The following is a 19,183-nucleotide window of genomic DNA, read 5'->3' on the forward strand; positions in this document are numbered from 1 at the left end:
TTCCCCTCAAGACTGCATTAATGCCTTTAACACAGGAGTGGCTTCTGGGCTCCTGAATGAGACAGGTTCTTCCCCTCCTCTCTTTCACTTGTGCACTATTACTCTTCCCTATCTACCATGGGGTGACACAGCTCTAAGACCCCCAGGTTGTGGAATTCCCACTCTCCAGAATGTTAAGAAATATCCACTTTTTACAAATTACCCATTGTCAGCTATTCTTTTATAGCTGCACAAACAGACTGTACAGGAAAGAGAGAGATGGATTGCATGCAAAGGAAAGAGAAAGTATACATTTTGGAAGGAGACATAGCCAGTAAATAGAAAATACTTTGTATTGTCAAGAAATTAAATATACCTTGAACTCTGAAACAAGAGATTGAATAGGGACTAAAAAAGGGTAAAAATACCACCACTGTAGAGATATTAAAAAAGGTTCAATTAAAGTAGCTGAAATCCAAAGCATGGGAATGCACATCCCATAGGATGCAGAAGACATGAAAAAAATGTAGTGGCAGTGGACCAGTAGACCACCTTCCCAAAAGATGGATGTGCTTCCCAGATGTTCATCCCCAACAGATGGCTCAGACACTTCTGTTCTTTTATAGCATTGTGTCATGAATGGACCTATGACTTGTGGTTATTATGGGATGTACAGGCCTAAGGATGTGCTCTGCCCATTTAATGCCCTAGCCAGAGTACGAATCCTGAATCTATTACTTGTATTATCGTGTGACTTCTTTTAATTACAATAGTATTTACCTCCTAAGACCTGTGTGTGAATTAAAACACTGAAGAATGGAAGGATGCTGTGTGTGTGTGTGTGTGTGTGTGTGTGTGTGTGTGTGTGTGTGTGTGTGTCCCAGTTCTGGGACTTGAACTCAGGGCCTGGACCAGGGCCTGGACACTGTCCCTAAGTTCTTTTTGTTCAAAACTAGTATTCTATCATTTGAGCCACAGCTCCTCTTCTGGCTATTTGGTGATTAATTGGCGATGATCACCTCACAGACTTTTCTGCCTGGGTTGGCTTCCAACCATGATCCTCAGAACTCACTCTTCTGAGGAGCTAGGATTACAGGCATGTGCCACCATGGCCTTGCCACGCCAGTGGTCTTGGAATGTTGTTACATTGGAAAGGTTAGTAGCTGGGAAAAGCAGAGGCAGCATTCCTATGATTGAACGTGAGGTGGGGCACGGTGTTGCAAGAGTAGAATGGAGCCAACCCCAAGGAACCACATCAATCAGGCCCATCAACCATGCCTTCAGAGGAGGAGCTGAGAGCCACAAGTGCACAGATCTCCTACCCCAGATTTCCAGGGAATTTTTAGAAGTCTCCAGGTAGACATTAGACTTCCCCAACGATCAAGACCATCTTCTCTAGATCTTAAGACCAGACACACCCCAACTTCCCCTGGGGTCACATTTATATGATGTCCTCAGCCTCCTTCACTATGCTCATCACTGTTTTGCCATTTTCAGACATGTAACTATAACTTTGGCTGGGACTTGCTGGGGGTTTTCTCCCCCTCCAGTCCTGGGGGTTGAACTCTGGGCCTGGGTACTGTCCCTGTCATAGACTTTTCTGTCTAGTCTGGCTTTGAACCATGATCTTCAGATCTCAGCTTCCTGAGTAGCTAGGATTACAGGCGTGAAAGTGGCTGTTTTTAAGGCAGTAGAATGCATGGCTTTAAGCAGATTCTGGAGCCAGACATGGACTCATTGAGAGGGATACACCAGGACTTGCTTCAAGATTTCAGCCCCTCCCTCCTTCCAGAACAAACAACACAAGCAAAGCCACTGCTTCTGGAGTGTGAATTGTCCTCTGAAAGGGAAGGATTTTATTTAGCATTATTTGTTGTGGAGGTGGTGGGTCAGGAGCCCACGTAGTTCAGGGACAGCTTCTGAATCAGGCAGGCTAGACTTTCTTGCTCTTCTCTGCCTTTGGCTTAGCTGCCTTGGACACTGTGTTTTCATGATGTACCTTGAGGACTTGAGCTTTTCCAATGCACTCTGGAAGGAGGTAGAGATGGTGGGCAGGAGAGGAGGAGCTAGCTCAGCTCCCTGCTGACCTCTCCTCCTGGAATATTGTGAGAACAAGGTCAGCTTCAACCTTCTGCTGTTCTGAGGTCCTGGAAACCAGCTGATTCCCTTCTCTGCCCCTAGTGCCCTCCTTCCTTCTCATCCAGGTCATGAAGATCAATAAAATGTCTACGCCAAGCCAGATGTTCCACAGGTACTCAGGACCCTGTATGTCTACTGCCAGTTTGCCCTCGTCTCTTCCCTATACTATTCCCCTCACCCATATCCACTCTGGTCTAAGGCACCAGGATGACTGCAGGGGCCTCCTCTCAGCTTCCTCATCCCTTTTTGTCCCCCTTCCATCCCACGCTCCACACAGTGGCCACAGAGAATCCTCCAGTGCACCCCAGGTCCTCTTTGTATCCCACCCACTTCCCTTTCCCCACAGGCTGGCTGGCCCTTATATACCTGTATCGTGTCACCTCTTATTACTGTCTCTAACCCACAGGGTCTTGCCCACTCTTGCCTGTTAGGAGCTCTGCTTCTGGGCTCTTCCTGGATACACCTAGGGCTGGTACCTCCCTGTGATTCAGTTCATTGGGAGCCCTCTCCACTCACCATATCCACCTACCTCACTTTTCCTACAGCTCCTCAGGGGTGATTCTATGTGGCTTCCTGTTAGTTCCTTGATACAGAGACTGTGTCAGTCCTTCCCAGAGCCCAGCACACATTAGGTACTCAGTAAGCATTTGTTGAATGAATGAATGAATGAATGAATGAATGAGTGAATGGACCAGCGTCCTCAGTTGAGAACCTATCTCTAAGCTGCCTTGAGGGTCCCAAGCTGGCCTACTCCCCAGTGAGCTTCAGAATAGCCCAGGCACAGGGGCTTACCTGGACTTTTGCTTTTGAAAGTAGATGGTATCTTCTTCTGGGAATGACTATAATCAGATACAAAAGAGAAGCTGGTGACACCAGGGGTGCATATAAATGTAACTAGGGGGTGGTAGAGTGGGACAAGTGTGACCTCTCCAGGGAGGGGTGATGGGTCGCCCCAGGATATGGGGAAGCAAAGCCCTCCCCCTGCCCTTGATGCTGTGAGGGACCATGACTGTTACAGCCTTCCCCCACAGATACTTGCTTGTCTCTCGTGCCCTCCTGTCAGGAGGGGAAAGCCTTCCATCTGCATGAAGGAAGACAGAGCCCTTGCCTCTGGTAGAGGGTCACAGGTAAGTGTGAGTGAGTGTCCGGGATATTACATGGCCCAGTCCTGTCATACTTATAGGCACTTCCTATAAGGAAGCCCGGAGGCCCTGCCACAGGGATGTTTTGTCAAAGGTGACAATGATAACTGCCTTCATCACTGTGTCCATCCTGGCTGGTCTCTCCAGGAAGAAGAGAGAGTCAAGACTACATCTTCCAAAACCTAAGTCACATTAGGTGCTGGGGGCTCATATCTGCCATCCTAGCCACTTGAGGAGTTGCTTGATGACTGCTGTTCAAAGACAGCCAGGCAGATAAATTTGAAAGACTTGTCTTAAATGAACCAATAAAATGCCACAAGTGGTGTATTGTAAATTGTAGAGCAATAGTCATAAACCAAAAAGCAAAAAAACAACAACAAAGGCTGATTCCTAGAGTTCAAGCCCCTAGTACTGAAAAAAAAAACAACAAATAGAATAACAACCTTTAGCCATTTTCCATACTCCTACTCTGCTCCTCAAACCCATGCCTCCCTAGCTACCTCAAACTTTTCATTGCTTATTGGGTATTAATTCCTAGAATCCTTGTTACCTGAAGAATTCCCACTTCCTACTACTTCCAGGACTTTTTTCATCTTCACACTTGCTCATAAAAACCTTATCAGTTGCTAGGCACTGGTGGCTCATGCCTGTAATCCTAGCTATTCAGAAGGCTGTGATCTAAGTATCGTGGTTCAAAGCCAGCCTAGACAGGAAAGTCCATAAGACTCTTATCGCCAATTAATCACCAAAAAGCCAGAAGTGGAACTGTGACTCAAGTGGTAGAGCATTAGCCTTGAGAGCAAAAACTAGGGGACAGTGACCAAGTCCTGAGTTCAAGCTTTAGAATGGGCACATTCGAAAGAAAGAAAGAAAGAGAAAAAATATACTACCAACAAAAAGGACCAATAACACCCCCCCACACGCGCGCACACATACTTTATCAGTGTTTCCAAAACACTGCCAGAAATACTGGGGTGGTTGTTAGAAAGGCAGATCCTCAGCCTCATGACTGACGACCTTGTACATGCTCAGATTACATTGTACCTCCTGAGCAGTTGCTCTTTTAACTAGTTAGTTCTCTGAATGAGCTTAAGTGCTGCTTGACTGAGGGTTGGACAGGCCAAATCCCAGCTTCCCCACTGGCCAGTCAGGTGATTAAGAGCAAATCATTTGATCATTTCTGAGTCTCATTCCTGAGCCTCAGGTTTCTCATCTGTAAGATGGAGTTAGGGCCAGGAGTGTGGCCTAGTGTTACAGGGCCTGCACCAAGCCCTGGTTCGATTCCTTGGTACCACATACACAGAAAAAGTGGTGCTGTGGGGCTGGGAGTTTGGCCTAGTGGTAGCATGCATGAAGGCCCGGATTCGATTCCTCGGTACCACATACATAGAAAAAAAAAAGCCAGAAGTGGTGCTGAGGCTCAAGTGATAGAGCTCTAGCCTTGAGAAAATCCAAGGACAGTGCTCAGGTCCTGAGCTCAAGCCCAGGACTGGCAAAAAAAAAAAAAAAAAAAAAGTGGTGCTGTGGCTCAAGTGGTAGAGGAGCACCAGCCTTGAGAAAGCACAAGGACAGTGCCAAGGTCCTGAGTCTAAGCCCTAGGACTGGTAAAAAAATAGTATTGCTGGGCCGGGAGTTTGACCTAGTGGTTAAAGTGCTTGCCTAGCATGCATGAAGACCCGGGTTCGATTCCTCGGTACCACATACATAGAAAAAAGCCAGAAGTGGTGCTGAGGCTCAAGTGGTAGAGCTCTAGCCTTGAGAAAGTCCAAGGACAGTGCTCAGGCCCTGAGCTCAAGCCCAGGACTGGCAAAAAAAAAAAATAGTATTGCCTCAGTGGGGCTGTTAGTCTAAAAATATGTGAGCTGCCCAGCAGTTTCAGACAAGTGTAGCATGTTATCTGTTAAGCACTGGCTCTCTTGGCATCAGGCAGGCTCTATCTACATGCCTCAAAGGCTTTTCATAGAACCACTGTGTTTTCCCTCTGGCCATCTGGGGCACACATGAACTCCTTTAGCTTTCCTAGCTTGTGCTGGCTGCTCCTTCCTGTGTCCATGCACCAAAAACTTGTGGATTCCTAGATGAACATATCCAGCCCTGTCTTGTTACAACTTAACACCCTCCCCTCCATCAGGCAGGGGTCTCATCTGGCAATGTGGACCTTCAGCAAGCATACCTACACCTGGGATGGTAGGTCTCTGGGGAGGTGAGGAGACAGTCCTGAGCTTCTTGCTCCATCTAGGGCAGGCTTGGTCAGTACAGACCTGTCCGGCTCAGACTAGCACCCCCTCCTCATTCACCTGAGGACAGATGCCTGATCCTGGGAGAATGGTCCTGGGAATAGAAAGGCAGGTGAGGGGTGCAGATCTCACCTGTATGATGCCTGCAGGTTCTTTTGAGGCTCTTGAACTTCTTGGAGATGATTTAGGAGCTTTTCTTCTGGAAGGGATTTTAGGGGTTGTGGGAGGAGTTGGGCTACTGCAGTTTGTAGGAGCCCCAGAGCAACGTCTTTTTCTGAAAGCACAGCACAGAAATCCTCAGCATCTACTTACTTCCCGACCATAAGTTAGACTTCAGTCCAAACAGGGCCTCCAGCTCTCCCCAAACCAGCTCAAGGGCAGCGCTCTCCATCCATCCCACATTTTGCCCACAGATCCTCTCAGGAGGGTCCCAGAGTGTTCCTGGTCACCGTGTAGACGGCACCAAGCCTTTCCACACTCTTCCCACCACCCAAGAACATGCCCACCTTGTTCAGGCCTCATCTTGCCCACTGGAGCCTTTGGAGAACTTCCTCTTTTGTTCCCTCTTATCCTTTCCTCCCCTTCTTCTCCCTTCGTCCTCCATGGCCACTACTCTCTCAACAAAAATGAAATCTTTATCTTCCAGCTCTCATCATTACTTAATCTCCCATTGATATACTCTGTCCGTTGTCCACTGTGTGTCTGTGTGTATTCTTACACAAGCACTCATGATCTCCAATTTGCACTTGGGTTTATGCACGTGGTGTGTGTGTGTGTGTGTGTGTGTGTGTGTGTGTGTGTGTGTGTGTGTGTGTGTATGTGTGTGTGTGTGTATGTGTGTGTTTCCCACGGTAGCAGCGGAAGATGAATTGTGGCTTTCTTCTTTTCCAATGGCTAGTTCTCATGTCCACATGGAGAAGGGGTTCCCTCCAAGGAGCAGGGCCAGAGAAATCCCTCCATGGGATTGAGGTGGCAGTGGGATTGAGAGAGCAGGGAAGTTGTCCAGCTGGACAAAAGACATCCAAAAAACAGAGAAGAGAGATAGGTCCTGGTATAAAAGCCAAGAGAAATCTGAGACCTTGAGAACCAGAAAACAAGGGCCGGATCTTAGCAGCCTCTACCTGGGGAAGGAGCCAATCAATGTCCTTACCCTTCGAGGGAGCATGAAGCAGCCAGAACTGAATGGCACTTAGAGAATCTGTCTGCAGAATCTGACAAAGAAGCTCCAGGATCTGTGGGCAGAACATCTGGAGTCAGTGTGACCATGTCTGGCACCTGCCAGGGCTGTAGACACCAAGGTCTACGGACACCAAGGGCTCATCCCCTGAAAGTGAGCTCCCAGAGCCATCTGCTTGGCCAAACTGGCCAAGTCTCCACTCTGTGTGGGTGCTTGCATTCTATTGAAGAGCTTACTCCCACAATGGTCCTACAGGAAGTCTAGACTTCCTTTCCAGCTAGGTAATGAATCTAAGCACTTGAGTGGGAAAGAGCCCTAGTAGCAGGAACTTAAAGGCAAAGGCAAGCTAGAAGGACTGGAACTGGAGCCCATGTGGGAAGGTAGAACCCCTGGAGTCCTAGAAAAGCAGGGTTCCTTCAGCATTGAGCAGTTATTCTTCCCAGGACTTGAAGGAGCCTGTCAGAACCTGGCAGGCTAGGTAGAGTGGAAACTACCTTAGGAACTTATCCTTGGTAGAGTGGGAACTGGGTTGAGCTCTCCCCAGCACTTGCTCGGGTGACAACCCTCACCGTCAACCCCGACCCACAGTGACATGCCCCCTAGGCCCTTTGTCTATTCTTAATGTCCAACTTACCTGCCCTGGGTGGCCCTCCCCACAGGACCTGAGAACCTAATTCCAGGTGTAGTAAGACTACCTGACAGTGGAGAAAGTATTGGTCCTAGTCCCGGCTATGTTGCTTCTCATCTAGGGATCCCTGGGCAGGTTTTCAATCTCCCCATCCATGAGTAGGATGGACCTCCTGGTCCCTGTCTGCTCTATCCACATCATTGGACCTTTTAGGGAGGCAGTGGGATACTGGCTTAGGAAATGTCAATCCCTAGTCTACTGGCAAACGTGGAAAAAAACCAGGCTAGGACTGGCCTGGTGGGCTGCTTGGTGCGGCCTCCTGGGGGTGCAGTGTGAGAGGTCACTGGGCAAGCCTTCACTTCTGGGCATCTCAATCCTCCTCCATCACGCCCCATGATTAATATTGGATGCTTTAGCTGGGATGGGTCTCCATGGTAATGTGCTTATATGCACAGTTAGGACAGATCATGGAACTAAGGCCCATTGAGGAAGGACTTACATAGAAAGGGACCGGAGGTCACAGGCTCCTTTAGAGGCAGAGAGGACTGGAGTCCAGTGCTGACTCGAAGGCCAGGGTCTTCCTGTCTTATAGTCACAGGTCCCAGTGTACCTGGAGAGGCCATACCCTAAAGCCATTGGGAAGGGTGATAGTTGGGAGAGCTAGGAGCCAGAGGGACAGTGACTACTACAGCCTCTGACCTCAGATCTTACCAGTAGCTCCTGGTCACGAAAGACAGAGGCATGGAGTCCATCATTGTTCAAAAGATGGCTCCGCTGCCCCTGGTGGTAGCTGCGGCGCTGGAGAGCTTGAGTGGAAGCAGGAATGAGTCGACCGGTCTCAGCTGAGTACTTTGCTCCATGATCCCTCAGAGGAGGCTCTTGTTTCTGTTGGGATAAAAGTGGCATAGATGGGACCAGGAGTTTGGCCTAGTGGTAGAGTGCTTGCCTAGCATGCACAAAGACCCGGGTTCAATTCCTCGGTACCACATAGTTTAAAAAGCCAGAAATGGTGCTGAGGCTCAAGTGGTAGAGCTCTAACTTTGAGAAGAAAAAAAAACCCAAGGACAGTGCTCAGGCCCTGAGTCCAAGCCCAAGACTGGCAAAAAAAAAAAAAAAAAAAAAAAAAAAAAAAAAAGGAAGGTTAAGCCTGGTGCTAGTGGCACACACCTGTGATCCTAGCTTCTTAGAAGGCTGAGATCTGAGGATCATGATTCAAAGCCAGCTTGGGCACTAAAGTCCCTGAGACTCTTATGTCCAGTTAACCACCAGAAAGCCAGAAGTGGTGCTGTGGCTCAAAGTGGTAGAGCACTAGCCTTGAGCAGAAGGTTCAGTGATAGCACCCAGGCCCAGAGTTCAAGCCCCACGACCAACGCCCCTTCCCCACAAAAAAATTAAATTAAAAAAAAAAAAGGAGCACAGACCTCAGGAACCAGTGAAAAGAAAGGGGGAAAGCAAAAGGGAAAAGAGGAAGAGGAAGCTAGGTCACACCCATCAATTTGTCCCTCCTCCTTTTCCTTGTTCCTCCTCGTCCAACTCAGCTTCTCAGGGTTGAATGTGGATGAGTGTCTTTGAGTATCTTGAGCTTTTCTTCCCAGGCTCCCCTCAGGCTATCAGACATGTATAACTGACAGATAACAGATAGGTAGGTAGGTAGGCAGGTCGATCAAACTGGAGTTTGAACTCAGAGCCTTGCATTTGCTTACCTTGCTTTCAGGGCTGGAACTCTTACCACTTGAGCCATGCCTCTAGCCTAGCTTCTTGTCAGTTATTTTGGAGATGGAGTCTCATGTCCTTTTCTGTACAGGCTGATTTCAAACCTCAGCTCTCTAGATCTCAGCTTCCTGAGTAGCTCGGATGGCAAGCACAAGCCATTGGCACCCAGCTTGTTATCAGAGATCTGAAACAGTGTCCTGTACCAAGGTCCCACTGCTTCCTTCATTCCAGTGCTGCTGCCCACAAATCTGTCCCTTACTGCTTGGCATTCTTTCTTTGCTCTGAGAAACTAGGCTTCCTGCCCTTCAATTCCAGTTAAGATTAAGTTTAAGTCCTAACCTTTTCTCTCCCTTCTCTGCTTCCCTGTTTTCTCTCTCTCTCTCCCCCCCCCTTCTCTCTGCCAGTCCTGGGCTTGAACTCAGGGCCTGAGCACTGTCCTTGGGTTTTCTCAAGTCTAGAGCTCTACCACTTGAGCCACAGCACCACACCTGGCTTTTTTCTATGTATGTGGTACTGAGGAATCACACCTGGGTCTTTGTGCATACTAGGCAAGCACTCAACCACTAGGCCAAACTCCCGGCCCTCTCTGTGTTTTCGGTACGAGAGTTTGAACTCGGCGCCTCTTGCTTGCTAGACAGGTACTCTACCATATTTTTTGTTGTTGTTAGTTTTTTTTTTTTTTAGATAAGACATTGAGGTTTTGCCTGGGACTGGCTTTGATCCTCTTACCTATAGTTTCCCATATAGCTGGGGGGATTAATTACATTATCAATATGCCTGGCTTATTTGTTGAGATAGGCTGTCAATTTTTTTTTATCAAGCCTAACCTTGAACCTACACTCATTCTTACCAATCTCTACCTTATGAGAAGGTGGGATTACAGGTGTGATCCACTTCTCCTTGTTTTAAAGTTAAGAAATCCATAACGACAGGGGCCGGGAGTTTGGCCTAGTGGTTAAAGTGCTTGCCTAGCATGCATGAAGACCCGGGTTCGATTCCTTGGTACCACATACATAGAAAAAAGCCGGAAGTGGTGCTGAGGCTCAAGTGGTAGAGCTCTAGCCTTGAGAAAGTCCAAGGACAGTGCTCAGGCCCTGAGCTCAAGCCCAGGACTGGCAAAAAAAAAAAAAAAGAAATCCATAACCACATAGTTTTATTTAAGTAGCTCTGAGCATTGAAGAATGAAAAGTGAAATGAGAAACCAGGCCTGTTTCTCCACTCGGGTTGCCTCCAGACTCCTTTGTTCTGTACCTACCTCTTCATTTTTCTGCTCAGTCTCCTTGGTGAAACAACTTACTCGGGAAGTCAGCTCCTTCAGCTCCTTTCTCCAGGCCTCTGGGAGGATAGTACAAGGTTGTGAAGGAACCTGCTTACTCTCCCTACGGCACCAGGGTTGGGAAGGCAGGGAAGGCTCTAGGTAGAAAATGCCCTCCTCTTTTCATGTCTTTCTGTCCCAGTCTTAGGGAAAAGCAGGAAGGGTGTCTTGGAGGGACAAAGATTAGGAATGGCATTGATACTGGGGATGTTGCTATTCTGCCTATGGTATTTCTGGGAGATGATGAAGACTGCTGGGCTGCTTGTATCTACTTGGATGTGGTTTGATCACCTCCTTTTAGGTACCTGGAACCAGGCCTGAAATTCATGAGATAAAGAGGGTTGTTTTTTTTTAAGACTCCCCCTGCTACCCCCAAACATTCTGCAGCCAGCCAGCCAGCCAGCCAGCCAAATCTTTCTGCCCTATACTGGCTGCCCCTCACCAACTTGACTCTCCCATTCCCCACTAGCAGAGAGGCAGTACTTTGCAGAGCAGAGGCCTTCATTGACCACTCTGAGCATCATGGCTCATGGTCTAACGGGCAGGTGCTAGAACCTACAGGTCACTAAACATTATAAGTGTCATTCCTGTGTAACTGTCAGTCACAGGACTTGCCAAAAATCCACTTGAATCCAAGAAAGGGCACATTTCTAAGGGTTAGAACCTGAAAACAAAGTAGGGAGTAATACAGAGATGAGGTGCCCTGGGACAGCCTAGGGAACCCACAATCTAAGAACAGTGAGCCCTTTTTTCTTAGGTATCTCACATGTAGCCCTTGGGGACAGGTGTGGGCCCTGCAGAAGGGTGTGGTCCCAGTACTCACCACTAGAAAGCTGGGGATCCCGATTGGATTGTGGGTCCCCAACGGGGACAGGGAATGTGGGCATTCCCATCAGATATCTGGATAAGAGTGCAGACCGAGAAAAGGGAGCCAGAGAGAACTCGTCCTTGACGAAGCAGACAGGTTTTCCAGTGAGATCTGTGGAGAGCAGAGGCTGTGAGGCAGGGAATGGTGAATCCCAGAAGCAGGGGAGGGGGGAGAGGGGGAGGCAGGGAGAATTCTGGGTCCTTTAGTTCCAAGAAGCACCATGGTTCATCAGAGCCAAAGAGGCTTCTGTAACCTCCCAGAGCAGCAATCATCTAATCCACAGGCACTGAGGATGAGCAGGGGAAGGATACCAGCTCAGGGTCCCCAGTAAGTTGAACAGAGATGAGACAAAACCCCTAGTCTCAAGCCATGTGCTGGTGGCTCATACCTGTAGTCCTAGCTACTCAGGAGGCTGAGATCTGAGGATCGCAGTTAAAATTAACCTGGGGCATTAAAGTCCGTGAGACTCATCTCCAATTAAGCACCAGAAAACCAGAAGTGGTGCTGTGGCTCAAGAGGTAGGGCGATAGGCTTGAGCTATGCCTTGACAATGCCCAGGCCTAGAGTTCAAGTCCTATGACTGACAAAAAACAAGTTTTCAGGTCCTCTGGCATCCTATGAGAGGGCAATGGCTGTTGCCTTAAAGGTGAGGGTCCAAGATGGGAGGGGTCACAGTGGGAGAGACTGAACTGTACACTGTGACAGGCCTTTCTGCTGTTTGGCATTCTGGAGGCAAAGGAAAGTAGTTTCCACATGAAGACTCCTTCCATCCAGAGTGTGGGTAATTGTGATTCAGTCGTTCAGAATTTATCTCGCTATGTCTGCTGTCTCTTTCCTGAAAACAGCCCTTTTGATCACAGGACTCTCACCCTGCTGGCTTTCCTAGCTCACTGGTCTTTCTGTCTCCCCTGCAGATTTCTTTCTATCCTCTCATCCTCTTAATCTTGGGGATCTAGGGCATAGCCCCCAGGTTCTTTTTTCTTATATCTGCCCAGGAGCACCCATCTCTCCTCAAATGTCTGTCCTCCTGTCCTCTAAGGGTTAGCTTGCATTCTATCTCTCCCACTTCCAGGACTGGCTCTGTTGGCTCCTCCTTTCCTTGTTGGTCATTGGTAGCTTCTTAGTCTCAATCAGGGCCCTGTGGTTCTCTAGTGACTCAGAGTGAGCCATGACATCTCTGTGCCTTCATGATCCACTTCCAATCAGTCAGTAGGTGGGCTTTTTGTTCTGTGTGACTCTAGACTTGGGCTATCGGCTTTTCTGCTGCTTCAGTAACAGCCACCAGAAAGATAAAGGCTAGGGTGATTGTGTTCAAATTTATCACACCTATCCTTTCCATATTCTCAACTTTTCGATGAACATAATGGTGACACCAGCGTCCTGATCTGGCATCCAATCTTGTCTCTCTCTCCTCACTCTTCTCCAGCCATCCACAGGCTTCTTTGGTGTCCCTCCAACACATCCACCCTTTCTATTGGCTGATCCTGTGCCTGGGATATCCTTGTCCCTGGTATCTACATGTTTCTGCCCTTGCTAGTTCTTTGCTCTGATGTCACATTACTGGCTAGGTCTTTGCATGATCTTTGTTTGAAATGCCAGCATCTTCCCTCTGTAGCCCAGACACCAGGCCTATCACACCGTTCCCTGCTGGGTATGAGCTCCAGGCCCTCAGCAACTGTTCACACTCCATAAGCACCTGCTGCAGTAAGTGGATCAATGGCTGAGAGGATGAGCACAGTCTGGGGACACACTGTCTATTCCTTTATAGAGTAGGAGGATCAGGCAGAGAAGGGAATCATTTAAGGTGCCCTGATCACCTTTGGAGCCTGTGTTTTCCTTCTGTCCCCCACATCAATCCTGGTATAGTCACTTGGCAGCCTTGGGACCCTGGCCAGGTCCCATCTTCTCTGGGCCCTCCCTGGACCTCCTCACCCTCCCTTCACCCCCAGCTGGACCTTGCAGACCTGAGCCTACCTTGGATGTGGGTCACACGTTGAGGGTGGGGATGGTGCCGGGAGAAGAAAGAATGGTGGCTGAGACGGCCAAAGCGGTAGGTGCCAAGTGGCTTGGGGGACTTCAGTGCATCTCGGATCACCTCAAAATCCACAATGCGTGGGATTACTTTTTCTTTCTGTGCCCCACCATCCCCATGGCTCCGTGGCCCATGCCCTGGTTTCTTCTCCGGTTTCAGCTCAGCCTTTGGACTGAAGGAGAGGGTTTAAAGAAAGGCAGACGGAGTCTTCTCTGGCATAGGAACCACCAGCGATGCCCACCCAAACTGAAGCTCAATCCCTATCCTAGAGCCTATTCCCAAGCACTGGAATCCAGCTTTCTGGATTTCAAACCCCAACCAATGACACCCAGTGCTCAGCTCCCCCACTCCTTTCCCAATGGTGCAATCCAGTCCCAGAGAGCCTCTGTTTTCCTGAGATGTCTTGGCTAGGATTCATGTGTGAGAGCTCAGATGGATTCTCCAAGACCTGTGTTTTCTCCCCTGAATCAAATCTAAAACCAAAAAAAGAAGCCTCAAACTTACCTAGTCCTTCACATACCTGAGATAGAGCAAAGGTCCCTTATATACATTCCCCTAAGGGCACAAGGCTGGCCCCAGCAGGGGCTTCTCCCTAAGCCAAACTTTGGCAACCCTGAGAAGCCAGCTGTGGGTTATCACCCTCCCCTGTGCCCTCAGGGCCCCAAGAGGCAGAGCTGGAGCTAAGGCCAGATCAAGCCATGTAAGCAAGTCCTTTCTGGTAAAGTCCCGCCCCTGGGAGACGCAAAGCTGTGGGATGCCACGCTTGCTGCAGGAAGCATCAAGCTTTGTCTCACTGAGCTTCCCTGGAGACAGGCTGTCTCAGGTTCCCTGCACCCTGTTGCTGTGCCTGTGCCCCTGGAAGAAGAGATGGAAGATGTTGAACCAGTATGGATCCAAACATGGGCCACTGGGGGGGTCTGATGCAACCACCTGCCTGGTGGCTGTCTGCATTCCCTTTTCCAGGTGGCCCTGGCTGAAGGGACTCCCTCTGGAGGAGTACAGGTGAACTCTGGATATGCTAAGCAAGTCATGCTGCCCCTGGGCCCTGTGAGAACTTCCCTAATCAGACCCCTGAACTTCCTGTTCCATTCTGCATTCACCTCTAGGAAATCTGGGACTTAAAGAAATAAAGCAAATCTTCCCTGAAAGTAACAGTTAGCTACCTCTTCTGTCTCCAACTAATAGGCAGTCACCTGAAACTCCCCCCTTCTCAGCCTGTGCTCCAGGCTTTTCCTACCCATCCCCTCCATTTCTTTTCTCTCCATACCCAGAGAGGGGCCCAGCCCACAGACTGTGCTAACAGCCTGAGAGCTGTGGGGTCCTGGATGATGAGGACAGGTGAGGAGGGGCTGCCTGTCAGTCTACTGCTCACGGTCAAGGCCGCCTTTGTCTCCTACCCTGGCCGCCAGCTGGTCAGCAAGGGGGACTTAGGGCCTTACCTCATCAGTGAATGGCCAGTCAATTGAGTCTTTGCCTCTGTAGCCATTGAAGAGTGTCTAACAGGATGAAGACCAGCACATATGATGCTTCTGCTCACGACGGATTGGTGGTGGAAGCAGACATTTTAAAGGGGAAAAAAAGAGACAACATTAACAATGAAGCCTCGTGTGCTATATCACCCAGCAACTTCTGTCCCAGATGTAAGTGAAAGTCTTGTAGATGTAGATGTCACATTTCCGGTGACAGAATGTTCAACTGTGTTACATTCAGGCAGTGGGACATTTTGCTGCTATGAAAATATATGATGTCTAACGTGTATGTCTCTCTAAAATATAATACTGGGTCAAGGAAAGCATGTTGCAGAAAATCACCTAGCATGAACTGCTTCTTAAAAAAGAGAAGTCCCGGGGCCGGGAGTTTGGCCTAGTGGTAGAGTGCTTGCCTAGCATACACGAAGACCCAGGTTCGATTCCTCTGTACTACATACATAGAAGAAAGCTGGAAATGGTGCCGAGGCTCAAGTGGTAGAACTCTAGCTTTGAGAAAAGTCTAAGGACAGGGCTCAGGCCCTGAGCTCAATCCCAGAACTGGCAAGAGAGAGAGAGAGAGAGAGAGAGAGAGAGAGAGAGAGAGAGAGAGAGAGAGAGAGAGAGAGAGAGAGAGAGAGAGAGAGAGAGAGAGTCAGTCCCAAGGTAAGCAAAATCAGCACAAACAGGATCAAAAACAACAGCAGCAACAAAAAGCAAGGACATTTGATTCCAAAACAAGGTGGATATTTCCAAATGGGGGAGGAACAGAAGAGCACACAGGAGATGTGGTAGAGGCCATTCTAGCTCTTGGTGTGGGCAATATACTTACTAGGGTTCATTATACTCATAAATAAAATAATTAAGGAAACAATGAATAATTGAAGGTGTGAAAACCAAGAACAGTTGCTATGTCTGTAGTCCTAGCTATGCAGGAGGCTGAAATCTGAGGATAAATGTTCAAAGCCAGGCCAAAAAAAAAAGTCTATGACTCTGTATCTCCAATTAAACACCAAAAAGAAAAAGAGAGAGAGGGAGGGAGGGAGAGAGAGAGAGAGAGAGGGAGAGAGAGAGAGAGAGAGAGAGAGAGAGAGAGAGAGAGAGAAAGAGAGAGAGAGAGAAGGAAGGAAGGAAGGAAAGAAGGAAGAGAGAGAAGGAAAGAAATCAAATTGAAAGTCATTCAAGTGGTAGAAAACACTAGCCTAAAAAGCTAGCTAAAAACAAAACAAAACCACAACTAGCTAAAAAGCACAAGGAAAGTACTCAAGCCCTAATTTCAAGTCCCAAGACCAGTACACACACTCCACCACCACCACCACCACCACCATGATCGGGAAGGGGAGTGACTCGCTGAGGACAAATACACATCAGGGACCAGAGCCCAGACAACCAACTCACAGACTCCTGGTCTTTTTCTAACAATGAGCTGAGATTCCTTTTCAGGAAACTTCTTGGGAGCATCCTCAACGGCAGGGACCGGGCTCTGGATTCTTAGATGCCACTCTATTGGCAACTGGGCATTTGGAAGACTGAAGTCCACCTACCTACAGGAAAAGGCAGTCTTTAGAACAGGCTTTGATCATGATGCCTGTAAGAAATTCATTGTTCCATCAGGACCCAGTTCCCATACGTGTGCACTTGCACATGCATGTATTGTGCAATGGAAACAAATTTCAACAGCAGTATTCACCTGCATTACATGTAATAAACCTAGCATTCATGCTAAATTTTGTTGTCATTTTGTGAACATTTGATGTGTCTCATTAATCTGTTTATGAGTCATGAACCATAGTAGCAGGGGCTTTCTTTCTTTGTTTCTTACTCTTTCTTTCTTTCTTTCCTTCTCGTTCCTTCTTTTTGTCTTCTTTTTTAGTGGAACTAGGGTTTGAATTCAGGTCTTCATATTTGCAAGGCAGACACTTTATCATTTGATCCATTTATCATTTATCCTTTGGCTCTAGTTATATTTCAAACAGGGTTTTCATTTGTTTTGCCCTGGCTGGCCTGGATCAAAATTCTCCTATTAACATCTCTCCTTTCTCTGGGATAACACAAATAGCACCACATCTGGATTATCTGTTGAGAAGGAATCATGAGGCTGGCTTTGAACTGTGGTCTCCCCAACCTCCACCTCCTGAGGATCTGGGATCTCAGTTGTAAGCCACTGTACCAGGCTTAGGTGTCCATTTTTCTAGTGTGAGGCAGGTTGGGACTCTTGCAGCCTGTTCCTTCCCTGCCCTATCTCTCTCTGTACCTGGGCCCCAGAAGCCAAGCACAAGAGGTCCATAGGTAGCAGCCAGTCCAGTCATAGGTCTTTTTTTTCTACCTCTGACCCTCAGGGCCCTCTCCTGGTAAGAAACTGCTTCCAGTGTTAATTTGTCACCCCCAGAAAGTCCCTGGACTCACCGAGGAAGAGGTCCACTACAGCATAGGGGAAGAATCCCAGCTGTTTGGGCAGGCGAGCACGGAAAGGACCAACCAAGGGGAAGGCTTGAAGAAACTGTGGACAAGCCAGCCACTTTGTGACTGCATAGAGCCTGTGGTTGCTAGGTTACTCCTTCCCCACAACTCCAGAACTGCTCCCCAGTACCCCTCCCCCCAAACCCAGCTCCCCTTACTCCCTCCCAGTCAGACAGATCACTAAGGGTCTCTTCCTGTTCTTCCAAGCTCCATCACCTCCACTTGCTATTCAGCACTTCCAATAAGGACTAAAGGAGAAAAGGTTGAATATCTGCTCCTGCCAGCCAACAGCAGGCAGAAAGAGAAAAGCTGATGAAGAATGCCAGTGGAGCTAGCCCTCCCTGCACCAGTCTTTTTCAACCCAAGTCAGCCAGATGCCACCATGGAGGAGTCTGCCGCCATACATTCTGCTTCTGTCGTGTTCACAGGGATGTCTCTCAGAGGAAACAAGAATGTCTACAATGTCCTTCTAGCCTTGCTTTGGTGGGATTTTCACCTGGGCAGGAATCCCAATCAAATTGATACCTCCTCCATGTGTCACCTTGGGTAAGCTGCCTGTACTGCCACGATGCAAAATAGTGGTAAGAATCCTCTGTTCAAATATCTGTTCTGCTACTTCTTAGCTCGGTAGCCTCAGACAATTAACTCAGATGCCTCTGAACCTCAGTCCTATGTCTCTGAAACAGAGATGATACGCTCATTTATTCTTCCTTAAAACTGGGTGAGTTAATACATATTCAAATATTTAGAACAAGCCAGGTATGGCAGCTCATACCTAGCTACTCAGGAGTCTGACAACAGGATTGTGATTCCAAGGCCAACCCCAGGCAGAAAAGTCCATGAGATTCCATTTCAACAGAAACTAAATATGGTAGTATATACCTGTCATCCCCAGCTACCACACGAAGCCTAAATAGTCAAGTATGGTCCCGGCATGTACCTGGGCAGAAAGAAAGACCTTCTCTAAAAAAACAACCAATACACAACAGGGCTGGCAATATGGATCAGCAGCAGAATGCTGGGCTCTGAGTGCATACTTTAGCAAAAACAAAAACCACTACCACCACCAACAAAAGCCAGGTACCGGTGGCTCACACCTGTAACCCTAGCTACTCAGGAGGCTGAGATCTGAGGATCACAGTTCAAAGCCATCCCAGGGCGGAAAAGTTCCCATAAGACTCTCATTTAACTCTCAACCACTCAAAAACTGGAAGTACTTCTGTAGCCTAAAGTAGTAGAGTATTAGACTTGAGCAAAATAAGCTCAGGGACAGTGCCCAGATCCTGAGTTCAAACCCCATGAAAAAAAAATTAAAATAAGGAAAGAAAAGAAAAGGAAAGGAAAAGGGGAAAAAAGCAAAATGACAAAGTGCTGGTGATCCTCCCCATCATTATTGGCATTATTGGTACACACACACACACACACACACACACACACACACACACACACACACACACCACATGCCACAGAGACATGCTGTCTGCATGCTATCCTGGGAATGAGATTTCTGGACCTCATGGTCCTCAGGGTCTTATTCCTCAGCATCCTGGCTTCCTGTAAGTGCTCTAATGCCTCTAGACTTGGTGACTAGCCCCTGGGGAACAAGAAAAGGAAAATAGGACAGTGGCAAGCTAGAGGAAATCTCAAATCGTTCTAAAGTTCTGCCTCTCCCACCTATGGTGGCAATTCACACCACTGTGGCAGCCCATGGGGATGGCCTCCCATCTTGGCCTAGCTCCAGATACTTGTCCATCCCTTCACTCACGATTTTCCCTGCCTGAGGTCAGGGCCTGTCTGTGCATGACTGATGTGAGTCTTAGAAACGATTGTGAAATCCCCTCTTGCTGGTAGCTTGGTGATGACTGAGATGAATTGTATTGTGTTTGAAAGAAGAGAAGGCTTTCTTCCCCATGACCAGCTCCTCTGATGGCTTTCAGCTCTCTAGGGGACTTTCCCATCATGTGAGCTGACACAGCTGAGAGGAAAACCCACGCTGACCCTCTCCCTGTGATGCCTTTTAGTGCTTA

The 19,183-nt window shown here is 48.2% G+C and overlaps 1 protein-coding gene across 6 annotated transcripts; it reads right to left on the reverse strand.

The window, feature by feature from the left end:
* Nucleotides 1-1,798: 1,798 nt before the first annotated feature.
* Tbata (thymus, brain and testes associated) lies at nt 1,799-17,206 on the reverse strand. Of its 6 annotated transcripts, none has more exons than XM_090346486.1 (12): nt 17,103-17,206; nt 16,095-16,240; nt 14,670-14,759; nt 13,173-13,402; nt 11,154-11,309; nt 10,271-10,350; nt 8,014-8,187; nt 7,802-7,928; nt 6,648-6,729; nt 5,630-5,771; nt 2,911-2,957; nt 1,799-2,007 (listed from the first exon to the last, which is right to left on the reverse strand). In XM_090346486.1, exons 3-12 carry the CDS (start codon nt 14,714-14,716, stop codon nt 1,968-1,970), a joined length of 1,125 nt encoding a protein of 374 aa, XP_090202612.1. In that variant the 5' UTR covers nt 14,717-14,759; nt 16,095-16,240; nt 17,103-17,206; the 3' UTR covers nt 1,799-1,967. The 6 variants fall into 6 exon arrangements, with proteins under 6 accessions (XP_090202612.1, XP_090202614.1, XP_090202618.1 ...); XM_090346488.1 differs by having other exon boundaries at nt 16,095-16,236; nt 17,103-17,203; XM_090346490.1 differs by lacking the exon at nt 1,799-2,007 and adding an exon at nt 2,672-2,701.
* Nucleotides 17,207-19,183: the final 1,977 nt, after the last annotated feature.

This window comes from Megascapheus bottae, chromosome 15 (genome assembly GCF_031878675.1).
Source record: "Megascapheus bottae isolate mThoBot1 chromosome 15, mThoBot2.hap1, whole genome shotgun sequence".
NCBI classification, from domain to species: domain Eukaryota; kingdom Metazoa; phylum Chordata; class Mammalia; order Rodentia; family Geomyidae; genus Megascapheus; species Megascapheus bottae.

Coding starts and splice junctions, on each gene's coding strand:
- Tbata (XM_090346486.1), bottom strand. CDS start 14,716: ATGGCTACAGAGGCAAAGACTCAATTGACTGGCCATTCACTGATGAG. Junction 13,403..14,669: donor ACTGGCCATTCACTGATGAG/GTAAGGCCCTAA, acceptor CCTCTCCTTCAG/TCCAAAGGCTGAGCTGAAAC. Junction 10,351..11,153: donor GGATCCCCAGCTTTCTAGTG/GTGAGTACTGGG, acceptor CTATCCTCCCAG/AGGCCTGGAGAAAGGAGCTG.